At 62.1% G+C, this 19252-nt stretch overlaps 1 protein-coding gene across 2 annotated transcripts; it reads left to right on the forward strand.

Moving 5' to 3' along the window:
* Positions 1-850: 850 nt before the first annotated feature.
* RBFOX3 (RNA binding fox-1 homolog 3) lies at positions 851-18327 on the forward strand (the record flags this gene model as incomplete). Of its 2 annotated transcripts, none has more annotated exons than XM_083874596.1 (12): positions 851-1040; positions 12193-12444; positions 13030-13167; positions 13525-13578; positions 14080-14172; positions 15103-15163; positions 15400-15453; positions 15705-15837; positions 16349-16388; positions 16956-17017; positions 17309-17387; positions 18283-18327. In XM_083874596.1, the coding sequence occupies exons 1-12, from the start codon at positions 939-941 to the stop codon at positions 18325-18327; spliced, it is 1113 nt and encodes a 370-aa protein (XP_083730722.1). In that variant the 5' UTR covers positions 851-938. The 2 variants fall into 2 exon arrangements, with proteins under 2 accessions (XP_083730722.1, XP_083730723.1); XM_083874597.1 differs by having other exon boundaries at positions 12193-12438.
* Positions 18328-19252: the final 925 nt, after the last annotated feature.

Raw genomic sequence — 19252 nt, forward strand, 5'->3', positions numbered from 1 at the left:
GCACCCCAAGGTGCAGGGTCCCCGCTGCTCTCCATGCCTGGGGGACGGGCAGGCGGGCGGGGGCTCGCCTGGGGCTCCCACACCTCGGCAGCGTTGGGCAGCGGCGCCCGGGGGATGCGGGCAGCGGTGAGGCTGGTCCCGCAGGGCAGGCAGGCCCGGGGCCGTGCGGAGCCGTGCAGAGCCGTGCAGAGCCGTGCGGGGCCGTGCGGGGCCGTGCCGGGCCGCGGGCCGGAGCTCCGGGAAGGCGGAGCCGGGGATGCTGCACGGCTCCCGCGTCTCGCAGCCAGAGCGTGGCGGAGAGCACGTGTGCGGCGGTGTGCGCACGGGGAGCCCCCGGGGCCGGCCCCGCCACCGCCCCGCTCCCGGTAAGAGCCCCCCTCCCCCGGGAGCGGCGCCGGGAGGGGACCCCCTCCGCCCGCCCCGCTGCTCCCCCAGCGTGCGGCCGGGGCGGCGGGGGCGGCGGGGAAGCCATCTGCAGAGCGGCGGCGGCGGAGGGGTTAAGTGCGGGATCAGCTGTTCTCATGTCATTACGGATTCTCTTCATTTTATACAGAGCTCTGTTTGATGTCTGAATGCACAGGGGACTCCCCCTCCTCCTCCAACTCCCACCCCTTTTATTTCGCTCCCGAGCCCTCTCTCCTTCCTCCTCCCCTTCCTTTCTCTCCCGCTCCGCTCTGGCTCACGCACACCCTTTGCAGACCGTGCGCTCAGTGCCAGTGTCTAATGGCCCCGAAGTGAAGAGCCAGGCGCTGCTCCGGCGGCGGCGCGCCCGGCCTGCCGCAGATGAACCCTCCTAACTAGCGCCGAGGGGTCGGGAGGGACGGCGAGGAGAGACGGGGAGAGCCCGAGGGGCCGGCCGGGAAGACGAGGATAGCGGTGGATAGCGGTGTGCGGAAGAGGACGGACCCGCGAGCAGCTCCACGGCTACCTGTCGACACATGCTGTGCTCCATGGCTAACTCGGGCTGCCTCCTTGTCTCCAACTCAGGCATGCTTCCTCACTCTCTCCCCTGTCCTCCAGCCTTCCTCTACCTCCAACAGGTAAGCCACCCTCTCCGGGGGATTTATTTTATTTTTTGCTTTCCGGTTCACACGTGTTTGTGGCTGGTTCCCTCTGGGCAGAGGGGAAGAGCTTGGCAGTTTCCTCCCAGCCTCCCCTCTCCGGCGCTCGGAGTTGTGCCCTCGGGGCCGCTCGGCTCCTCGGCAGCAGCTTTTGGGGTTTCTCTGGTTCTCCCCGCCGTGGCGGCGGGAGCAGGGCCAGGGCAGAGCGCGGGCAGTGCGGCAGGCAGAGCCTTCCCCGCCTGGCTGCCGCTTGCCGATGATGGATGCTCGGGTGAGGGAACGAGGCTCCTGCGTGGCCTGAGCAGCCTCCAGGGAGAGGGGAAGGTGATGGGCTGTGCGTGCACACGTGTGGGCACATATGTGTGTGTGTGTGCTCAGTGTCCCCGGCCGGGCCGTGGGGTCAGGCGTGTGTGGGTTTGTCCCACTGTCACGGGAAGGGCTGCGGAGGGACAGGGAGGACGTGGTGACAGGAGGTGCCAGGCTTGGGCAGCCCAAACAGAGGGTGCTGAGGCCGTCACTTTGGTCCTTCACCTGGGCCGAGGTTTTGCTGTCCCACAGCGCTGCCCCTGTTCCTGTGCCAGACCCTCAGTCCCAGGTTCCCAGGCCCATCATCCCAGGGGGAGTGCAGCTTGGGAGAGGCAGCATCTTCTTCTGTGCTGCGTCGGAAATCCCGTCTCCCAGGCAGGCAAACCACTCCATTTGTGCTTTCAGGAGTTTAAAAATTCATGGCATCCTCCCCGCGCTCGGCGTGGCCGGCGCGGTTCACCCGGCGGCGAGGACGGGCACGGAGGTGCCAACCCTCCACCCCGGCCTGAAGGGCTGGGGAGTGTTTGGTCCCTTGGGTGGCTGTGGCCGGTGTCCAGTGGGGTCATGGCCAGTGGTGGTGGGGATGGCGAGGCCCAGGCTGGTCTCTCCCGCCCTGGGGAGGCCGGGGCTGGTTACACCAGCGTGGGCATGGGGGCTGCGGCAGGGCTGTGTGATTTATTGCACCCTCCTGCAGGCAGAGCCCGGGGACGGCCAGGGCTGAGCTGGATTTCACTCCTGGCTCCCCAAAGCTCCACTGGGGTCCCTGTGGCTGCTGCATGTCTGACCCTGAGCAAAAACTGTCCCTGAACCCCGGCCCGTCCAGGGGATGGTTTCCTTCCTCCTATGGAGGGAGCACATGGATGCTTTGGACCGGCAGCCAGTGCAGGGCCTACAGCCTCTCTTGCAGCGTGGGATCCCCCTGTCCCTGGCCACACGAGGGGCTCAGCTGTGCTGCTCTCTTACCCTGCAGGGCACTCTGGCACGACTTGGCCTGGGTCTGGCAGCAGTGGGGTGACAGGACAGCCAGACGGGTGCTCCCAGTGCCTGCAGGGCTGGGCAAAGCCGACCTGTGGGTCCCTGGGAAGCAGCACAACTTTGCTGGGTGTGTGTCTCTGCACCTGGCAACTCCCAGTTCCCCCATCACCCTGCCTGGCTGGATTTGACCGTTGTGTTCCGCATCTCTTCCCTCCTGCTCTCCCAGAAGCCTCCTGCTCCTTGGCAGCAGCTCTGGACTTGCAAGCCAGGAGGAGGGTTTTATTACAGGATTTGGAGTTGGATTTTCACCCGGCTGATGAGCACGATGGAGGTGAAAATCTCCGTCCTCTTCCTGGGGTTTATCCTGTGCTGGGGTTCTGCGCCCAGCACTTGGGGACAGGTGTTCCCAATGCATGTCACAACAAGGATTCAGGGAGAGGGACATCACACGGGGCAGGGGCATGGGGCATGCACTGCTGATGGCCCCTCAATGGCTGTGCCTGGCACCTGCTTTAGCTCTGAATTTGCTCTGGATTTTAGTCTGTCCAGCTGTGCTGCCTGCACCCAGGAGCACCCAGGAGCAATGCTGCTTCTCCTGTGGGCATGTGTCCACCCCAGAGCTGACTCTGGCCAGCTGGCCTGGCTCACCTCGTGTAACAGGAACACCTGAGAGGGTTCAGCTGACTCTCCCTGAGTTGGTTGTGCCATGGGGTCTGGGGGGACTTGGTTTTGACTCCCTGGGTTACAGGTCCCTGTCCAAACCCTTTATGGGTTTGTAAGGAGGTGTACCATGAGAGTGCCTGAGCCAGTGGCCAGGACTGAGTCTGCTGGGCTGGCCAGTCAGCCAAGGGCTGGGGCATGCCAGGGTCTGCAGGCAGTAACTGCCCTCATCCCCTGCAGACAGTGCTCTCCCTACCAGGAGCCTGTGGCTGGACTGCTTCCCGAGGATGCTGCTGATGTTTTGTAGTTCCCAGCTCCAGCATTGTCAGCTGTGTTGGGATTTGAAGGAATGACCAAGTAATGAAGTTCTCAGCAAAACTTCAATTCTTCCAGCACCAGGGAGGGCTCAGCAGTGCCAGTGGCTCTTCCAGGTGCTGTGGGTGCCTCTCAGCTCAGTCTGCTCCACTCCCTCCATGGCTTGGCCACAGGAGCTGTGGTCTGTGGCATTGTGGGTTGTGCAGCCACACTGTGTCCAGTATTTCCCCCTGGCACTGCTGTGCTCCAAGAGCAGGACTTCTGGAGTGCAGGGGCCACAGGAGGTGGGTGCATTTCTGCAGCAGAGCAGCCTGGGCCAGGGGGCTGCATCCTTCCGTGGGGCTTGGCAGGGACACGTGGCTCTTGCTCAGTGAGGGTCTGAGTATGGAAGGACAATTTGGTGGCTTCGTTTTGTTAACAGAGGAGTCAGTCACTGTTTGAAACACATCTCTGCTGCTGTTGTGAGCAAGTGATGGCTGCAGGACAGGGCTCGGTGCTGACCCAGGGCAGACCTGGGCTTTGAGGTTCAGCATCAGTGCCCTACCCTGGCATGGCCCCAGCCACGTTCAGGGCTTACCCCAGCCCAGGTTGATGTCCAGGTGTGCTGAAACCCACTGCAGCGCTGCCCCTGAGCTGCTCCTCGCCGGGAACATCCCCGGTGTTCACAGTCACACCACGGCACAGGAGACTTGGCTGAGCAGCGCCCGGCCCCGCCGGGAAACAGCCTCTGCAAATCCTGCTTGGAAAATTCCTTTCCAAAAGGGCTGCTGCCAAGTTTAGCACGTTATATTTTTAGGGAGCAGGTCTATTCCGAGCGGTGTTGTCGCGTGTTGCAGCAGCGGGTTCGTTTCAAACCGGGTTTCTCCCCCTGCTCGTGCGTCGCACGGATTCGAGACCAGCCACAGCAGCTCCCAGCTCTGGCCATGCTCTGGCAGCTGCCCTGCTCACTGAGGACAGCCCTTAAAGCCCCCAAAAAACATGTTTTCTGCTTCGGGGTTCTTTTATATTGAAAACACCGACATTAATTTTAGCTTTGCAAAGCTGCTTTTCCCACAATAGCCGTGATTTTGGCCCACACTGCCTGGCAATGCTCTTTTTATAGGTATATTCCTATTTTTATGCTGTAGTGATGGGTGAATGAGTAGATTAAATTAGATTTAGTATCTGTCATTCTTTAAAGCGTCACATGCAGTTTGGAGGGGGGGAGTGTAACGAAGAAAGGCTAATTAGGAGAGCGGGTACAGGCCACCCCCACCAGCTCCACCACCCCTGGGCCTGGGGCTGCCCCTGCAAAGGGGAAAATGCTTTTGAAACATGGTTTTTCTGTGCAGCCCCCAGGCCAGGCCAGCTCCACGGTCTGCAGGCAGGGCTGGGCACTGCAGCTGAGCACCCCAGGCACCTCCAGGAGCTTCAGGGTCACTTGGTGTGTTCTCCCCACAGGGATGGGACTCCTGTGTGGGTGCACTGTGAGTGTGGAATAGTGAGTGGGCATCCATGGAGGAGCCATGGGGCACCGTGGGGCACCTCCAGGAAGGACATTAGTCACTTGGGTGCAGCTGGATCCCATAGGCAGGTGTGGGGCTGGTGCTGGGAGGGTGTGGGGAGTGTTGGGAAGGCTGGGAAAGGTGCCTGTGCACAGGAGAACTAAATGCCCAAGGAAGGAGCTGGACCTTCCAGTGCTGGTGTGAGCCCAGCAGTGTGTGGTCAGGGGCTGTGCAGTCCTGGCCATGCCATGGCTACTGGCCCAGTGACATGCCAGTGCCATTGGGCAGGTTGGGAACTGCAGGGTGGGAGCTGTAGGTGGGAGCTGTGGGGTCCTGCAGGCTCCCTCCACTGCCCATGGGCAGCCCTGGCAGGGCTTTAACCTGCACCATCTCCCCTGGTGTTCCAGAGGCCCCCTCACTCCCTGGAGCATCCCAGCAGGTGGAGTGTTTGTAGTGGCCCCCACAGTGCTGTGGGCACTGCCTGCCCGGGGTCGGGTGCTGTTCCCAAATCCCATACAAGCCCTGCTGTGCCCAGCCAGGATCCACACCCAGGTTCTCACCACAGCCTTCAAGCAGCTCCCGTGGAAAATCAAAACTGGGGAGAGAAGAGTGGGAGCAGGCGACAGTGGCAGCTTATTTGTGATCTGCATTGTGTGGGGAGCCCTTAATTAGAGGTAATTAGACTAATTAACTTGCAAATGAGAAAGTCGTCTTTTTCTCCTTTTCTTTTACAAGAAAAAAAAAAAAAAAAAAAAAAAAAAAAAAAAAAAAAGAAGCAAAGACGAACAACAAGATAAATATTGAGGATAATTACGTTGTACCTGCCGCAGACCCCTCCAGCCCATGGGATGCCTCTCTCCCCTGCAGCCTGGAGCTGTGTGACGTCCCTGTCTGAGTGGCCTGAGGTGGCTGTCCCCACTCAGGGCTGGTCACACTGCCAGGCACCTGTGCCCATGTCCCCCTGCAGAAAGGGACACTCTCTGTGCACCCAGCAAGGATGTGGTGTGTGTCCAGGAGCTGTGGGGACAGTGGCCTCCAGGGTATTGGCTCTGCCAGCACCCAGTGGCCAGGCCCTGGCAGTGGACAGTGCCACACAGCATCATCCCTGTCACATTCCCTGCCAAAGCCATCCCATCCCAGCCCAGGACGGGAGCAGGGACATCCCCTCTGTGGCACCACCAGGTGCTCGGCTGTTTCCCAGCCCTTCCCTCGTGGCATCTCTGGTTTCCCCTCACTCTGTGCCGCACACCCCGGGGGCTTTGTTAGCACAACCCGGTTCAAATGTCTGATTAGTCTTTAGGAGATCGAGGGGTCAATTTTCCACAGCTCCTTCCTCTCCATTTAACTAATTTAACTGCACGATTCTTACAAATTTCATTTTATTATAGCGCTGCTTCTCAGTCCAATTGAATTACCAAAATCTCATTTTCTCAGAAGTGCTGAATATGTAATTAGAGGAAAAATTATGCTCCTGGCTGCCTATTAGAGAGGGCTGTGTGCAAGCACTGTCCAGGCACACACACGGGTCCGTGGTGCCATTAGTGCCCACCCTGTCTGGGTGACAAGTGCCACACGCAGCTGTGCCAGAGCCCAGCATGGTGACAGTGGTGTGACAGTGATGGGGTCTGTGTGAGGGGCTCTGCAGGTGCAGGACCCAGTGTTCAGCTGGGTTCCTGGAGCCCTGTGGGGCCAGGTGTGGGAGCTTGTGGGATGTATGAGGCCAGTGGATGTGGCCATTGATCCCAGTGCTGGAGGGTCTGGAGCTGTGTGCTTGCAGCTGGGCTCTGGCAGCTCCACGGGAGGGTTCCAGATCCCCAGCCCTTCCCAGCAGGGGGAACACAGCAGCTCCCCCAGCCCCACTGGAGCAGCAGATTGGTGACCCCTGAGCCTTGAGATCTATGGGCATCTGCCTCTGACACTCTGGTGCCTGCAGAGCTCGGGGGGACACTGAGGAGGACTCAGGTTGCCTCCAGCCCATCCCTGGGCTCTGCAGACTTCCTTGTACCTTGTGTGCCACCTGTCACAACCTTTTGGTGGCATTGGAGACCAAACACTGCTGGGAATCCCAGCCGAGGCTGCAGACTCACTCAGGTGTGCCTGGGGGCAGAGCTGTGCCGGGGATGCCCCCGAGGGCTCCCACAGGTGTGTCCTGGCACTTCCAGGAGCCGCCGTGGGTGAGCCCCGGCCCCGGTGGCGGTGTCGGGCTGTGTTCAGGAGGGAGCCAGAGAGGGCTGTGCATCCTCGAGCTCTGTTCCTCCCACCCCATCCCCATCCCGCCGTGTCCCCGGCGGTGACGCAGCCGCCGGTCGCTCCCGGTGCGGTGGCACCGGCACACGGCGGGCTGGGAGCTCTGGGCCGGGCGGGCGGGGGTGGCCGGGAGCCCCCCCCAGCACCCCCATCTCGCCTTGGTTACACAACATTATCATTTCATAATACTCTGAAATATACATGAAGTTGGCTGAATGCAGATGAAATTGCACCATTTACTTCATGAATATTTCATGAAGCCTCAGCTCCGAAGTTTCCAGCTGGCAGAGGCAGGAGCCGGGGCCGGACCTGCCCCGAGCCGGAGGTGACAGGGACACCGGGCCAGCGCCTTGTCTCCTCCCCGCTCCTGGTTGTCCTGTGGCCAGCACCGCTCCCCCTGTCCTCCCCAGGCTGCCCTGGGCAGGGGGACAGCAGCGTCCCTGCCTCTGTCACCTGGAGCCCGGGGGGACAAGGCCAGGAGCAGGGTGGGAGATGCAGAGTGCCGGGACAGTGTGTGGCAGCCCAGAAAAATGGTGTTTCCCTTGCTCTGCGTCCCCCGGCTGCTCCTCCTCCTCCTCCCCCTCAGGTCCTGCCTGCTCACTGGAGCACTCTTTTCCCACTGCAGCATCCCTGGCAGATGCCATTACCAACCTCTCACCCCTCCCTGCGCTTGGGTGATGAAGACATTGAGTGCAGCAGCTGCTGCCTCTGGTCCTTGCAGCTCCTCACTCCTTCACTGCTTCCTCCAGAGGGTCCATCCCCACCATGCCCCCCAGCTCTCCGTGGGGTCACTGTGGCCCCACTTTGGGGGTAAACAACTCACCACCACCTCCTGACACCCCCAAGGTGGGCAGGGCTGGTCCCTCCTGGGGCAGCCTGACCCCACGGCCCCAGAGCCAGGAGCTCTGCAGGCAGTGCCTGCACAGAACTGGGCACTGCTTTGTATGGATGGCACAGCTTTTGGGGTAATGAAATATTTACAGGTCAGTGGTTTTGTGAGAAATGGCAGGGATCAGTCAATTCCTTTTCAGGGAGTAATTTTCTTCCCCTTCATGGCCTCTGTTCCATGTTGACAGTCATTAGCATGAGCGAGCGGCCGGATCGAAGGGGGGACGTTGCATCTGTCACAGGGATGAGCCGTGCTGGGCACTGTGATGCCTGTGGGGGCCCAGCATGCCTGGGGGCCACCTTGGGCCATGTCAGGACCCTTCTGCCTCCACTGGGGCATTTCTTGAGTCTGTCTGTGCTGCTCAGCACAGTGCCACACCACCCTGCTCCAGGGCAGTGGGCATAAGTGGGATGGTGCCATCCGTCTCCCTGTCTGCTGCTCGCTCCAGTTTCCTGCTGGTGGGCACAGCAGGTCCCCCACAGGAGAGGTTTGGGATTGCTGAGCACCCTTCCCTGTGCTCAGCAGTCACCTCAGGCGCCCTCATGATGTGGCAAGGGTGTGCCCTGGCACTAGCAAGGAGGCAGGAGCCATTCCAGGTCACAGCAAAGTGTTTTCTGCCTGCTCTACCTTGCCTGCGCTCCTTGCCTGCCCTGCCTGCAGGATATGCTTACTGAGGGTGTGCAGCTTGCAGGAGCACCTGGGGGGGCTCTGCAGATGCTGTGGAGCTGTGAGCCCCTCTTTCCCCCCTGCAGCAGGTGTCTGCTTCCCAGTGGGAGGAGCAGGACAGCCACAGACAGTGGGGATGGCTGTCATGGTGGGGAGGTGTGTAGTGACAGGACTGTCACCCCTCTCCAGTTGCTCCAGCACTCCACGTGCGGCTTCACCCAGCTGTCCATGTGCCATGGCCTAACAGTGCCATGACCAAACAGGGTCAGCTTTGACTGGGCAGTGCCAGGTCATGACTGGGCAGTGACAGGCCATGACCAGGCAGTGTTGTGTTGTCCCACCCTTGCACTATCAGCACCACAGGCAGGGCACAGAGTCAGCTGGTGGGAGTTGCCCTGGGCTGGAACTGGGCCTGGGGTCAGGCCAAGGCAGCAGGATGGCCATGAGGCTTGGAGGAACTGGCACATCTGTGGCAGCTGTGGTGGCAGCAGGGGACAGGTGCTGTGAGCGGCCCACAAGCCCAGGCACTCCCGTGTGGCACTGTCACACTGGGCTGGCAGGACACCTGTCACAGCCGAGGTTTGGTGGCCCATTGCAAGTGCCCGTGTCCCGTGGCTGGCAGCTGCCTCATCCTTAGTGCAGGCTCTGCACTCAGCTGATTGCTCTGACCTGTCCTCTGCATCCGGGGGTTCCTGGCACGTTATTTTCTTAAAAAGGAGCAAATGTGGGAAACGGCGTCGTCAGCCCCGAGCTGACAGGCACAATCACCAAAATGCGGCGTCGGCAGGAACTGGCCCCACGCGCTAAATGACTTGAAAAGGAAATGGCTTGGATTGTGCTGAGGAGGCAGAGTGTGGGGGGAGAAAGCAAGTGGAGCAAACAAAAAAAAAACTTCATTAATTAAAGAAACTCGTTAATGAGGGACATTCAATCAGCTAAAGATGATATCTACCCCCTGCCTGCTGCGGCAGGCTCTGCGCAGGGCTGGCGGTGCGAGGCTGAGCCGTGGGCAGGGCAGAGGGGACAGGGGACACCTGGCAGGGGACACTGGGCAGAGGACACCATGTGGGGGACGCTGCACAGGGGAAACCAGGCAGGGGAACTCGGTCTCCCTGTCCCAGCCTCTCTGGGGCAGTGGTGTTTCAGCACAGGGTCATGCCACAGCCCTGCTGGTACCTGCCCGAGCAGGGGGGCAGCAGAGGTGTTGGGGTAGCCCTCGTGCCCCCTGGGCTGCCCAGCTTTGCTCCAGGCTCAGAACTGATCTGTCTCATTTTAAACAAGGCCAAGAGCTGTTAAGAATCAGGATTTCTTCTACTGCAAGTGTCGAAAGCACTGTGTGGGAGTGTCCCCACACCCCAGCAGGGGCAGGTGCTGGCAGAGCAAGGGGTGTCTATCAGAGCCCCTGTCCCTGGCACCCACAGGCCAGCATTGTGCCACGGGCTCCCTGCATGGCCAGGCACCCCAAGGTGGGAGCACCCAGATGCTTCTCGTGGGCTGCAGAGGTGGGTTCCCCCAGACCCCCTGGGTGCTCAGTGCAGGGGGACACCCCAGAAGGGGCTCCAGCCACCTCCTGGGAGGAGCAGGGGGACTCTCACTGCTTGGGGCTGCCCAGGGATGGGGCTGTTCCAGTGGTGAGGGCAGCATGGGATGTGGAACTGAGTAGTGTGGTGTCAACAGGCACCACACAGCCAAACCTGCCAGCGTTCCCTTCCCCACGGGACCCTCAGAGCAGCCCCGATGGAGCTCTGTCCCCAGTGGGGTGGCCAGGCACTGGGAGCAGACAGGAGGTGCTGGAAGCCGTGGATGTGTGTCTGCAGCACCCGCAGCTCCAGCGACATGAGCAGCAACCAGGGGAAGCCAATGGTGCCTGAATGAAATAATACCCGGGCTGACAGGCACTAACTGATAACTGGCACAAACGTGGCTCTTGGGACAGGCTGATGAGGGGCCAGGAAGGCCCATGGCCTGGGCAGGTGGGGACAGTCCATGCCTGGCCAGTGACATCCTGGTCCCTGTGTGTTGGTGGCTTATCCTGGCTGTAGGGACAGCAAGGGTGTCACTGTCCAGTGCAGAGCAGGCAGGAGGGGTGTGGGCTGCTCCAGGTCCTGCACCTGCAGGCAAGGAGAGATGGGCACAGGGCACTGAGGTCAGGCAGGAGGGATGGGCACAGGGCACAGGGGATGCAGGCAGGGAGGGATGGGCACCAGGCACTGGGGTCAGGCAGGGAGGGATGGGCACCAGGCACTGGGGTCAGGCAGGGAGGGATGGGCACAGGGCACTGGGGATGCAGGCAGGCACTATCAGAGTGACCACAGTGACTGTGGGTGTCTCTCTGCTCCCTGGAGAAGAGCCGGGTGCCGAGACCCAGGGAGGGCAGGATGGAGCCCCGCCGGGTGGGATGAGCACCTGCGCTGTGGGCAGGAGTGGCGTGGGCAGTTCCCGGCTGCCCGTCCCGGGGCAGGGCCGTCGCTGGGCTCGGCTCCCGCAGCGTGACGGCCCCGGCCCACACGGGCAGGTGCGCGGGGCTGGCGCGTCCCCGAGCAGCTGAGTCAGCGCGGGCAGGCGCTGCCGGTGCTGCCGATGACTTGCAGATCTGCGGCGGGGCTATTCCCGCTGGGTTTTCCCTGTGTCCCCGCTGCCACCCTGGCAGGCGCGACGGCCCCGCGGGCTGGGGGTGGCAGCTGCCGGCGCGTCCCCCCTGCCGCCCCCGCCGTCCCTCCGCGGCAGAAATCGGTGACACACACAATTAAGGAGCTCGTCTCTGCGGGCTGAGCCACAGATGGATTTCACAGGCCAGAGGATGCTGCGGCACGCTGTAAAGCATCCAGGGGGCTGCGGGCGCTGCCCCCCCCGGCCCTGGGACTGACTCTGAGGGCTGCACCACACACATGTGCCGGTGGGGCCGGGCCGCGGGTGTGTGCTGGGCTGGGAGGATGGACAGCAGGTGGATGGGTGGGTGTGCAGACCAGGCACAACCTGCAGCCCCACACTGCCCTCCCAGCCCCACACAAACCCCCAGCCCGCCCTTGGCTCTTGGCATGGCTGCAGCTCACCCCATTTGACCAAGGCGGCCAAGCCAGCTGCGTTAGAGGAAAGGACCTAATCAAATATTTAGCGGTTAATTGATCCCTGTCTGGTGTTTGCCAAGGAACCATCAGCGTCCCCTCCCCGCCTGCCCAGCCAGTGCCGGCGTTGTGCAGCTCCCAGGGTGATGCTGCTGGCCGGGCTCTGCTTTGCCCTTTGCTGGGCTCCAGAATGGGGCCTGACCATGTCTCCCTTCCCAAGGAGAGGGATGTGCCAGCTTCAGGAGTTAAACCTACATGGAGGCCTCTGTCCTCCCACCCAGTCCCCAGCACACTGGGCAGGCAGGGCACAGGAGTGGGAGAGGACGGGGCTCATCTGCTGGCGACGTGACCCCAAAGCCACCAGAGCACAGAGACAGCCCAGAGTTTGAGGTAGACACCAAAACCTGGGGTGCAGTGGGCTGGGTGGGGCTGGGGCTGGCTGTGGAGTCCAGAACCCCGTCCTGGGACAAGAGGCAGCCCAGGCGTGCCGGCAGCTGAGGGGGCTGGTGCCGCTCTCTCGGCAGGGTAACCAGGACGCCACGGCCCCGCCGGACGCGATGGCTCAGCCCTACCCCCCAGCCCAGTACCCCCCGCCCCCCCAGAACGGGATCCCCGCAGAGTACGCCCCGCCGCACCCGCACCCCACGCAGGACTACTCGGGGCAGAGCACAGTTCCGGAGCACGCCATGACCCTCTACACACCAGCACAGAGCCACACCGAGCAGCCGGGCACCGACGCCAGCACACAGTCCATAGCAGGGACACAGACGGTACCGGTAAGACGGCGCCGCGGGGCCTGGGTGGGCTCAGGGCAGTGCCAGTGGCACGGGGGGCAATCCTGTGTGGGGGTCCAGGGCAGTGCCAGAGGTATGGAGGATGCTGGGGCAATCCTGCTGCAGGGACCCAGGGCACTGCCAGAGCTCCCAGGAGGGTCCTGGGGCAGTGGTGCTGTCTGGCCAAAGCCCCACAGGGTACCGGGCTGGGTGTTCCTGCCATCACTCCCCCTCACAGTCCCCTGTCATTTCTCATCACTCGTCATCCACTTGCTTGGCTCTGCTCTACAAGATCGTGGCAATTACAGGGCTGGAATGCAGCACCAGGAAGGTGCTGAGCTCAGCGCTTTCCAGTCCTTCCACATGGTCCTGAGTGCAGCATCTGGACCCCCACCCTGAGCATCCCCATAGCCCCACCATCATCCCCCAGGAGGAAGGGACACCCGTGGGGTGGAAGGGACATCCCAGAACGTGGGGACCACAGGGTGTCCCTGGGGGCTGGCAGGGCCAACACAGGGCAGGGGGATGTTCCCACTGGGGACAGGGGCTGGCACGGCCAGGGGCTGATGGCAGCCGTGCCTCCCCCAGCAGACAGACGAGGCGGCACAGACAGACAGCCAGCAGCTACACTCCTCAGACAACACAGACAAGCAGCAGCCCAAGAGGTTACACGTCTCCAACATTCCCTTCCGATTCCGGGACCCCGACCTGCGGCAAATGTTTGGGGTGAGTACAGCTCCATCCAGCTCCATCCAGCTGTCATTTCCCTATCCTGCCCAGCTCCTGTGTGTGGAGTGGGGAGTGACACAGAGCCCTTGTCCCCTTCCACTGTCCCCTTCCCAGCCCTCATTAGGACTCAGAGTAGTGCCAGCTAATGAAATTTTGGATGATACATCCCAATCCTGTCAGAGTGGGAGCCATGGGAGGGACAAGGGCTTTCCCCTGCATCACCCTGGGGGTCCCCAGGTCTGGCCCCCAAGGCAGCCCTCTGCCCATCCCTGGCACAGAGCCCCATGCCAGCAGCGCTGGGTGCAGGGCCAGGGGCTTTGCAGGCACTCACCCCTCTGTTCTCTCCACTTGCAGCAATTCGGGAAAATTCTGGACGTGGAGATCATTTTCAATGAGCGGGGCTCCAAGGTGGGTGATGCCCATGGCCAGCACCATACAGCGAGTCCCGGGGAGGGTGTCAGTGGAGCCAGGTTGCCCAGCAGTGCTGTAACCTGCTCTCCCCTCCTGTCCCAAGGGACCCTGGCATGCAGTGCCCCGTCGGGGCAGCCCCGGCACCAACTGGGGAGGTCGTGCGGGTCCCTGTGCCCGGCACTGGAGGGAGGAGAGGGCTCGCTCTGTCCCATCACGGGCAGCTCGTGTCCCTCTGTGTCTGGATGTCTCTGTTGTATCTTCCCTGCTTTCTGTGCCCCTCTCCCAGACTCTTCTCCCAGCTCGTGGGCGATTCTGGGGCCTCAGCCAGGACCCCCGGCCCCTGCAGGGACCCCAGTCTGGGCTCTTCATCTCTGCACTGTGGCAGCCTCACCTCCTGCGCCAGCTCTCCTGATTCACCCCCTCTCTCTCTCTCTGTCCCCACACCCTCTCTCTGTCTCTCTCTGTCTCTTTCTTTCTCCTTTTCTCCTCTGCTCACAGGGTTTTGGGTTTGTAACTTTTGAAACTAGCACAGATGCCGACCGGGCACGGGAGAAGCTGAATGGCACCATCGTAGAGGGCCGGAAGATTGAGGTGCTCAGATAAGTGTGCTAGTGCCGTGCCAATGCCTGCGTGTGCGTGTCCCCTGCCCGGGCTATGGGACGCCTGGGGGCAGCTCCGGGTGCCCCAGGTAGCTGTGCCCAGGGTGTGCATGTGTCCCTGAATGTGGCACGGGAGCATGTGTGTGTCGGCTGCCGGGAAGGTCGCTTGGCACCAGGAGTGTCTGGCCCAGAGGAACCTCCCGGGTGCACGGAGAGCCGGGGTGTCAGCTGGGGCTGCGTTCTGCCTGCTACAGACAAGGCTGGCAGACCCCCTGTGCCCACAGCAGCCGCCCCAGGCTCTGCTCTGGGGCTCTGCCCCGCATGCCATCCCCCCTGCTCTGTGCTGGGAGGGAGGATCCACCCGCAGCTCCACACCTGCAGTGCCAGCAGCTGCCCGGCCCCGGAGGCTTTGATTTTTCCAGGCTTAGCACAGGGATCAGGCTCTGCCATTTGCCAGCAGCTCCTCGCTGGTGGCTGGCGAGTGGTGGGAAGCAGGGTGGCGCATGGCAGAAGGAGCGGGACAAAACGTCCCCAGCAGTGCTGACGGCACAGAGGGAACCTGGCAGGGCACAGCAATACCCCATGACAAGAAAATCATCATCCAACAAAATCAGGCAGGGGCTCAGGGGCAGCATGTTGGGGCTCAGCCTGAGCATGGCACTGCAGCTCTGGGGCAGCAGCCCCCAGGCCGAGCCACACTCACAGCTGGAGCACGGAGGCCTGGGCTGCTGGAGGCACAGGCAGGTCTGTGTACAGCGGGGTGCTGCAGGCAGAGACTTGCCTCGTGTCTCTGGTGCATCCTTTGCTCCGGCACCTGAAGCAGCAGCAACACGGGCTGAGCGCAGCCGAGGGGCCCTGCACCACAGCCTCACCTGCTCCACGGCCCCAGGCACTGAGCCCCCGTCCCTCTCTCTCTCCCCAGGTGAACAACGCCACGGCCCGTGTCATGACCAACAAGAAGGTGGCCAACCCCTACACCAACGGTAAGGGCCAGAGGGAGGGGCTGCAGCAGGCAGGGGCAGCTCTGGGCACGGCACTGTCTGGCTGCCGTGAGGCTCTGGCAGTGAACGCCCTCCACACCTGCAGGGAGAGAACTGCCTCTGCCCTGGGCAGGAGTGCAGCCCCCCATGCCCTCCTCCTGCCTGGGGATGGGGCTGTTGCCCCTCAGAGCACCGTGGAGAGCGAGTGCCCTGTCCTCACCAGCTCTCTCTGCCCACAGGCTGGAAGCTGAACCCAGTGGTGGGAGCAGTCTACGGCCCCGAATTCTACGCAGGTAACATGGGGCTGCAGCAGTACCTGCTGTGGGTTCCCCCCAAACGTCAGCTCTGTGCTGTGTCTGCCACTGCTCTGTGCAGTGAGCAGCCCCCAGCCCCTCTCCCTGTCCTTCACACCCACTCTGTCCCCTTGCCCAGCATCCCCACGGGGCCACATCCCTGCCAGGCTGAGGGTACCGGGGTGGGCTCTGCCACAGCTGCCCGGTGGGGGCTGCGTGGAAAGCCCACGGGTGTCCCCTGCCTCCTGCAGTAACGGGGTTCCCGTACCCCGCCACGGGCACGGCCGTGGCCTACCGAGGGGCGCACCTACGGGGCCGAGGACGCGCCGTCTACAACACCTTCCGAGCTGCGCCGCCGCCGCCGCCCATCCCCACCTACGGCGCGTGAGTACCGGGGGCTGCCCCGGGTCTGCACTGTCACCCTGGGCTCTCATCAGCTCCTGCAGCACCTGCCTGGCCACAGGCTCTGTCCCAGCCCCGAGCTGCTGCCCTCGGGGTGACACACACACGCACCAGCCTCCTGTACACCGAGGCACAGGGTGTTATTCCTGCCAGGGTGGTTGGTTTAATGGAAACTCTGTCCCAGCATGTGCAGCTGTGATGGTGTTGGTCACAGACACAGCCATGGCCGTCTGTGGCTGTTTGGCTGCTCCCAGCAGAGATCCTGCCCTGGGATCCTCCTTTGGTGTATAGGCAAGTCCTGCCCTTGGCTGTGCCCTCTGCCTGTCCCCAAGGCCCTGCCCAGAATCCCAGCCCAGACGTGCTTTTGGGGCCTGGACAGCCACTCCTTGGCAGTCAGCTGTGGGGCTGAGGCAGCTTCCCCATCCCCTGCCCTCACCCACTCTGCTCGTCCAGGGGCACTTGCTGGGCTCTGATGCCTCCGCCTCATTTCCAGGGTCGTCTACCAGGACGGGTTCTACGGAGCTGAGATCTACGTAAGTGACACTGTGCCCAGGGCTGGGCTGGGACGGGGACCCCAGGCCAGAGCAGGGGGCAAGTGGCATCACACGGGGCCGTGGTGGGCTTTGCCCCCCAACCCCTTCCCCTGGGTGGCAGCAGGAGCATGAACACAGTACAGCTTCTCCAGAGCAATCTGGGTGGCACAGAGCACACAGGGTGCTGTGCCCAGTCCTGTGCCCCTGCCAGCCTTTGCAGGGCTGGCACCGTGTGGGATTTACAGCCTCAGTTCCTTACACCAGTGTTTAACCTCCATGTCTGAGGAGCCAGGGGCGATATTTCAGGCGGGCACTGAAGGATTTATCTAACGTGACACCTCATTAAAGCGAGCGGGGAGGTGACAGTCTCTTCTCTGGAAATTTAATTTTTTAAGGTTAATGTTTGTGAAAGCCCCTGGGGAATGGTAATGAGGCTGATGCGGGCCCAGTGGCACTGGCACCAGCTCCCTGTGGGCTCCACACTACTCTGTGCAGTGCCACGGAGCACCCAGCCCCACGGCCCCCCCAAGGGGGTGCAGCCCCTTGACCATTCTCTCCTCCCTGCAGGGGGGCTACGCTGCCTACAGGTACGCCCAGCCCGCAGCAGCAGCGGCCGCCTACAGCGACAGGTGAGCACTGGGTATCACACCTGGGGGAGCTCCCTGTCACCCTCTGCACTGCCCACCCTGACAGCCACAGCTTTTGAGTGCTGTGGGACAGGATAAAGTCAGGCATGGGGAGGGTGCCCAGCAAGCAGAGAGCCTTTTCTCCCCTCAGGGCTGGGCTGGTAAGGGTTGGCACCACTGCAGGGGGAGCAGGGAGATGCTGGAGGGTTCCCAGGTGGGAGGGAGGGAGGGAGGGCTCTGAGGGAGGCAGGACCCCAGCTGCTGTCACTAACACCCAGCACTGTTTGCTCCTAGCTACGGCAGAGTGTACGCAGCAGCAGACCCCTACCACCACACCATCGGCCCCGCCGCCACGTACAGCATTGGCACCATGGTAAGAGCAGCCCCTCAGCCTTCCTCTGCTTCCCGGGGGGCTGCAGACAGCCCAGGGAGGGGTCTGGCACAGCAGCCATGGGGCTGTGGGGCACAGGGGGGCTGCGGGGGCTGTGGGAGGGGAGTGGGAATGGCGCAGCCCCTGCCCGGCTCTGTCTGCAGGAGAGGAAACCCCACCCTGCACCCCTGCCCCACCTTCCCCTCGCACCCTGCACAGTCCTGCCCATGCACGCCCCTTCCCAGGGCCTGGCTGCCCCTCCACGGGCTGCCTGGTCAGGTTCCAGGACCCCCCTGTCTCATCCCAGTGCAGGACAGTGTCCCCAGGTCAGGTTCCAGGACCCCCCTGTCTCATCCCAGTGCAGGACAGTGTCCCCAGGGCCCCCCGAGCAGCCACACACAGGGGGCACTGCAGCCCCTCACGCACCACAGCACTTGGCCAGCTCTGACAGCATCAAAGATGAAAAATCGCACTCACGGCTGGGCTCGCAAAGCCAACCAGCCTTTTTCTGCTTTTTTTTTTTTTTTTTTTTTTTTTTTACTCCCTTGGCACCCCCAGCCCTGGGCAGCTGCTAGTGAGGGGCCATGGGGGTTTTCAGCTCAGTGCCACAGCAGGGATGGGGGCAGCTCCTTGGCACAGCAGTGTCACACTGGAGGCATAGGGCAGCCCCTGTCCCCAGGGCAGAGCCCTTGGCCACCACTGAGCCCTGGCCCTGCCTGCCACTCCAGTCCCAAGGACAGCAGCGATTTGGTGTCATTTGAAAGAGCAGAAAAAACAAAAAAAAAAAAGAAAAAAAAAACAAAGAAAAAGAAGAAAAAAAAAAAAAAAAAAGGGAAGATCTAGGCTTTGGCTATCTCTGAATACTGATTGGCTTTTTTTTTCATCTTTGATGTTGCAGGCTAGTCTATACCGAGGAGGGTACAGCCGCTTCACTCCCTACTAGCAAGACAGACCCAGCCCCCCCACCTCTGCCCCCGATGCTCACTAGCACCAAACCAAACCAGGCAGACAGAGCCGAGGCCGAGCCTGCGGAGGAGCCGCGGGTGCTGCCCGGGGCTGGCGCCGGGCTCTGTGGGGCCTCGGCCGCTCCGTCCTGCCGCCCGCCCGCCTCTCTGCACCATCCGCCCGGCCCGGGGACCGCGGGCAGCGGCCCCAGCAGCGCCCCGTTCCTCCAGCGGGCTCTGGGCTCCCCTGGCTGCGGGGCGCAGGGCTCATCCCCCCCGAGGCGGGCTCAGCCTGCAGGGATGCTCGGCTCCACAGGCCATGGGAGCAGCCCCTCTGCCCCCCTAGGAGAGAGAGGAGCCAGCTGGGGTTGCTGCCAGCTGTGGGGACTGACGAGGCTGGGCTGGGTTCAGAGTCCTGGGGCAGTCCTGGGGCAGGAGCGCTGCTCTGCGGGTGTGATGGGCTGGGCTGGGCTGGGCTGGGCTGGGCTGGGCTGGGCTGGGCTGGGCTGGGACGGTGCCTGCCTGCTCCTGGCCAGCAGTTCAACCTGAGCGCTCCAGCCAAAGACCTGCCTCTCTTGTTTCTGTTGTAGTGAACCCGTGGCTGTTTCCTTCTGGGACCAGGAAGGGCAAAATTATCCACACACACACACCACCCAAAAAAAAAAAAAAAATTAAAAATTAAAAAAAAAAATAATAACCCCAAAATACAAAAAATTAAAATCGAATCAACAAAAAAAAAAAATAAAAGAAGAAAAAAAAATCCCAAACAAACAAACAACAAAAAAAAGAGAAACAAAGGCAAGCGGCGGCAGCCAAGTGAGTCCCAAGTGTCCACACACACACACAGACCGAGCGAGCGAGTCCCAGAGGAGCCGGCGGTGGGAGGCCGGAGGGACGCGGCCCCGCAGCCCCCAGGGAGGAGCC

This window comes from Zosterops lateralis, assembly GCF_965231275.1.
Source record: "Zosterops lateralis genome assembly, chromosome: 18".
NCBI classification, from domain to species: domain Eukaryota; kingdom Metazoa; phylum Chordata; class Aves; order Passeriformes; family Zosteropidae; genus Zosterops; species Zosterops lateralis.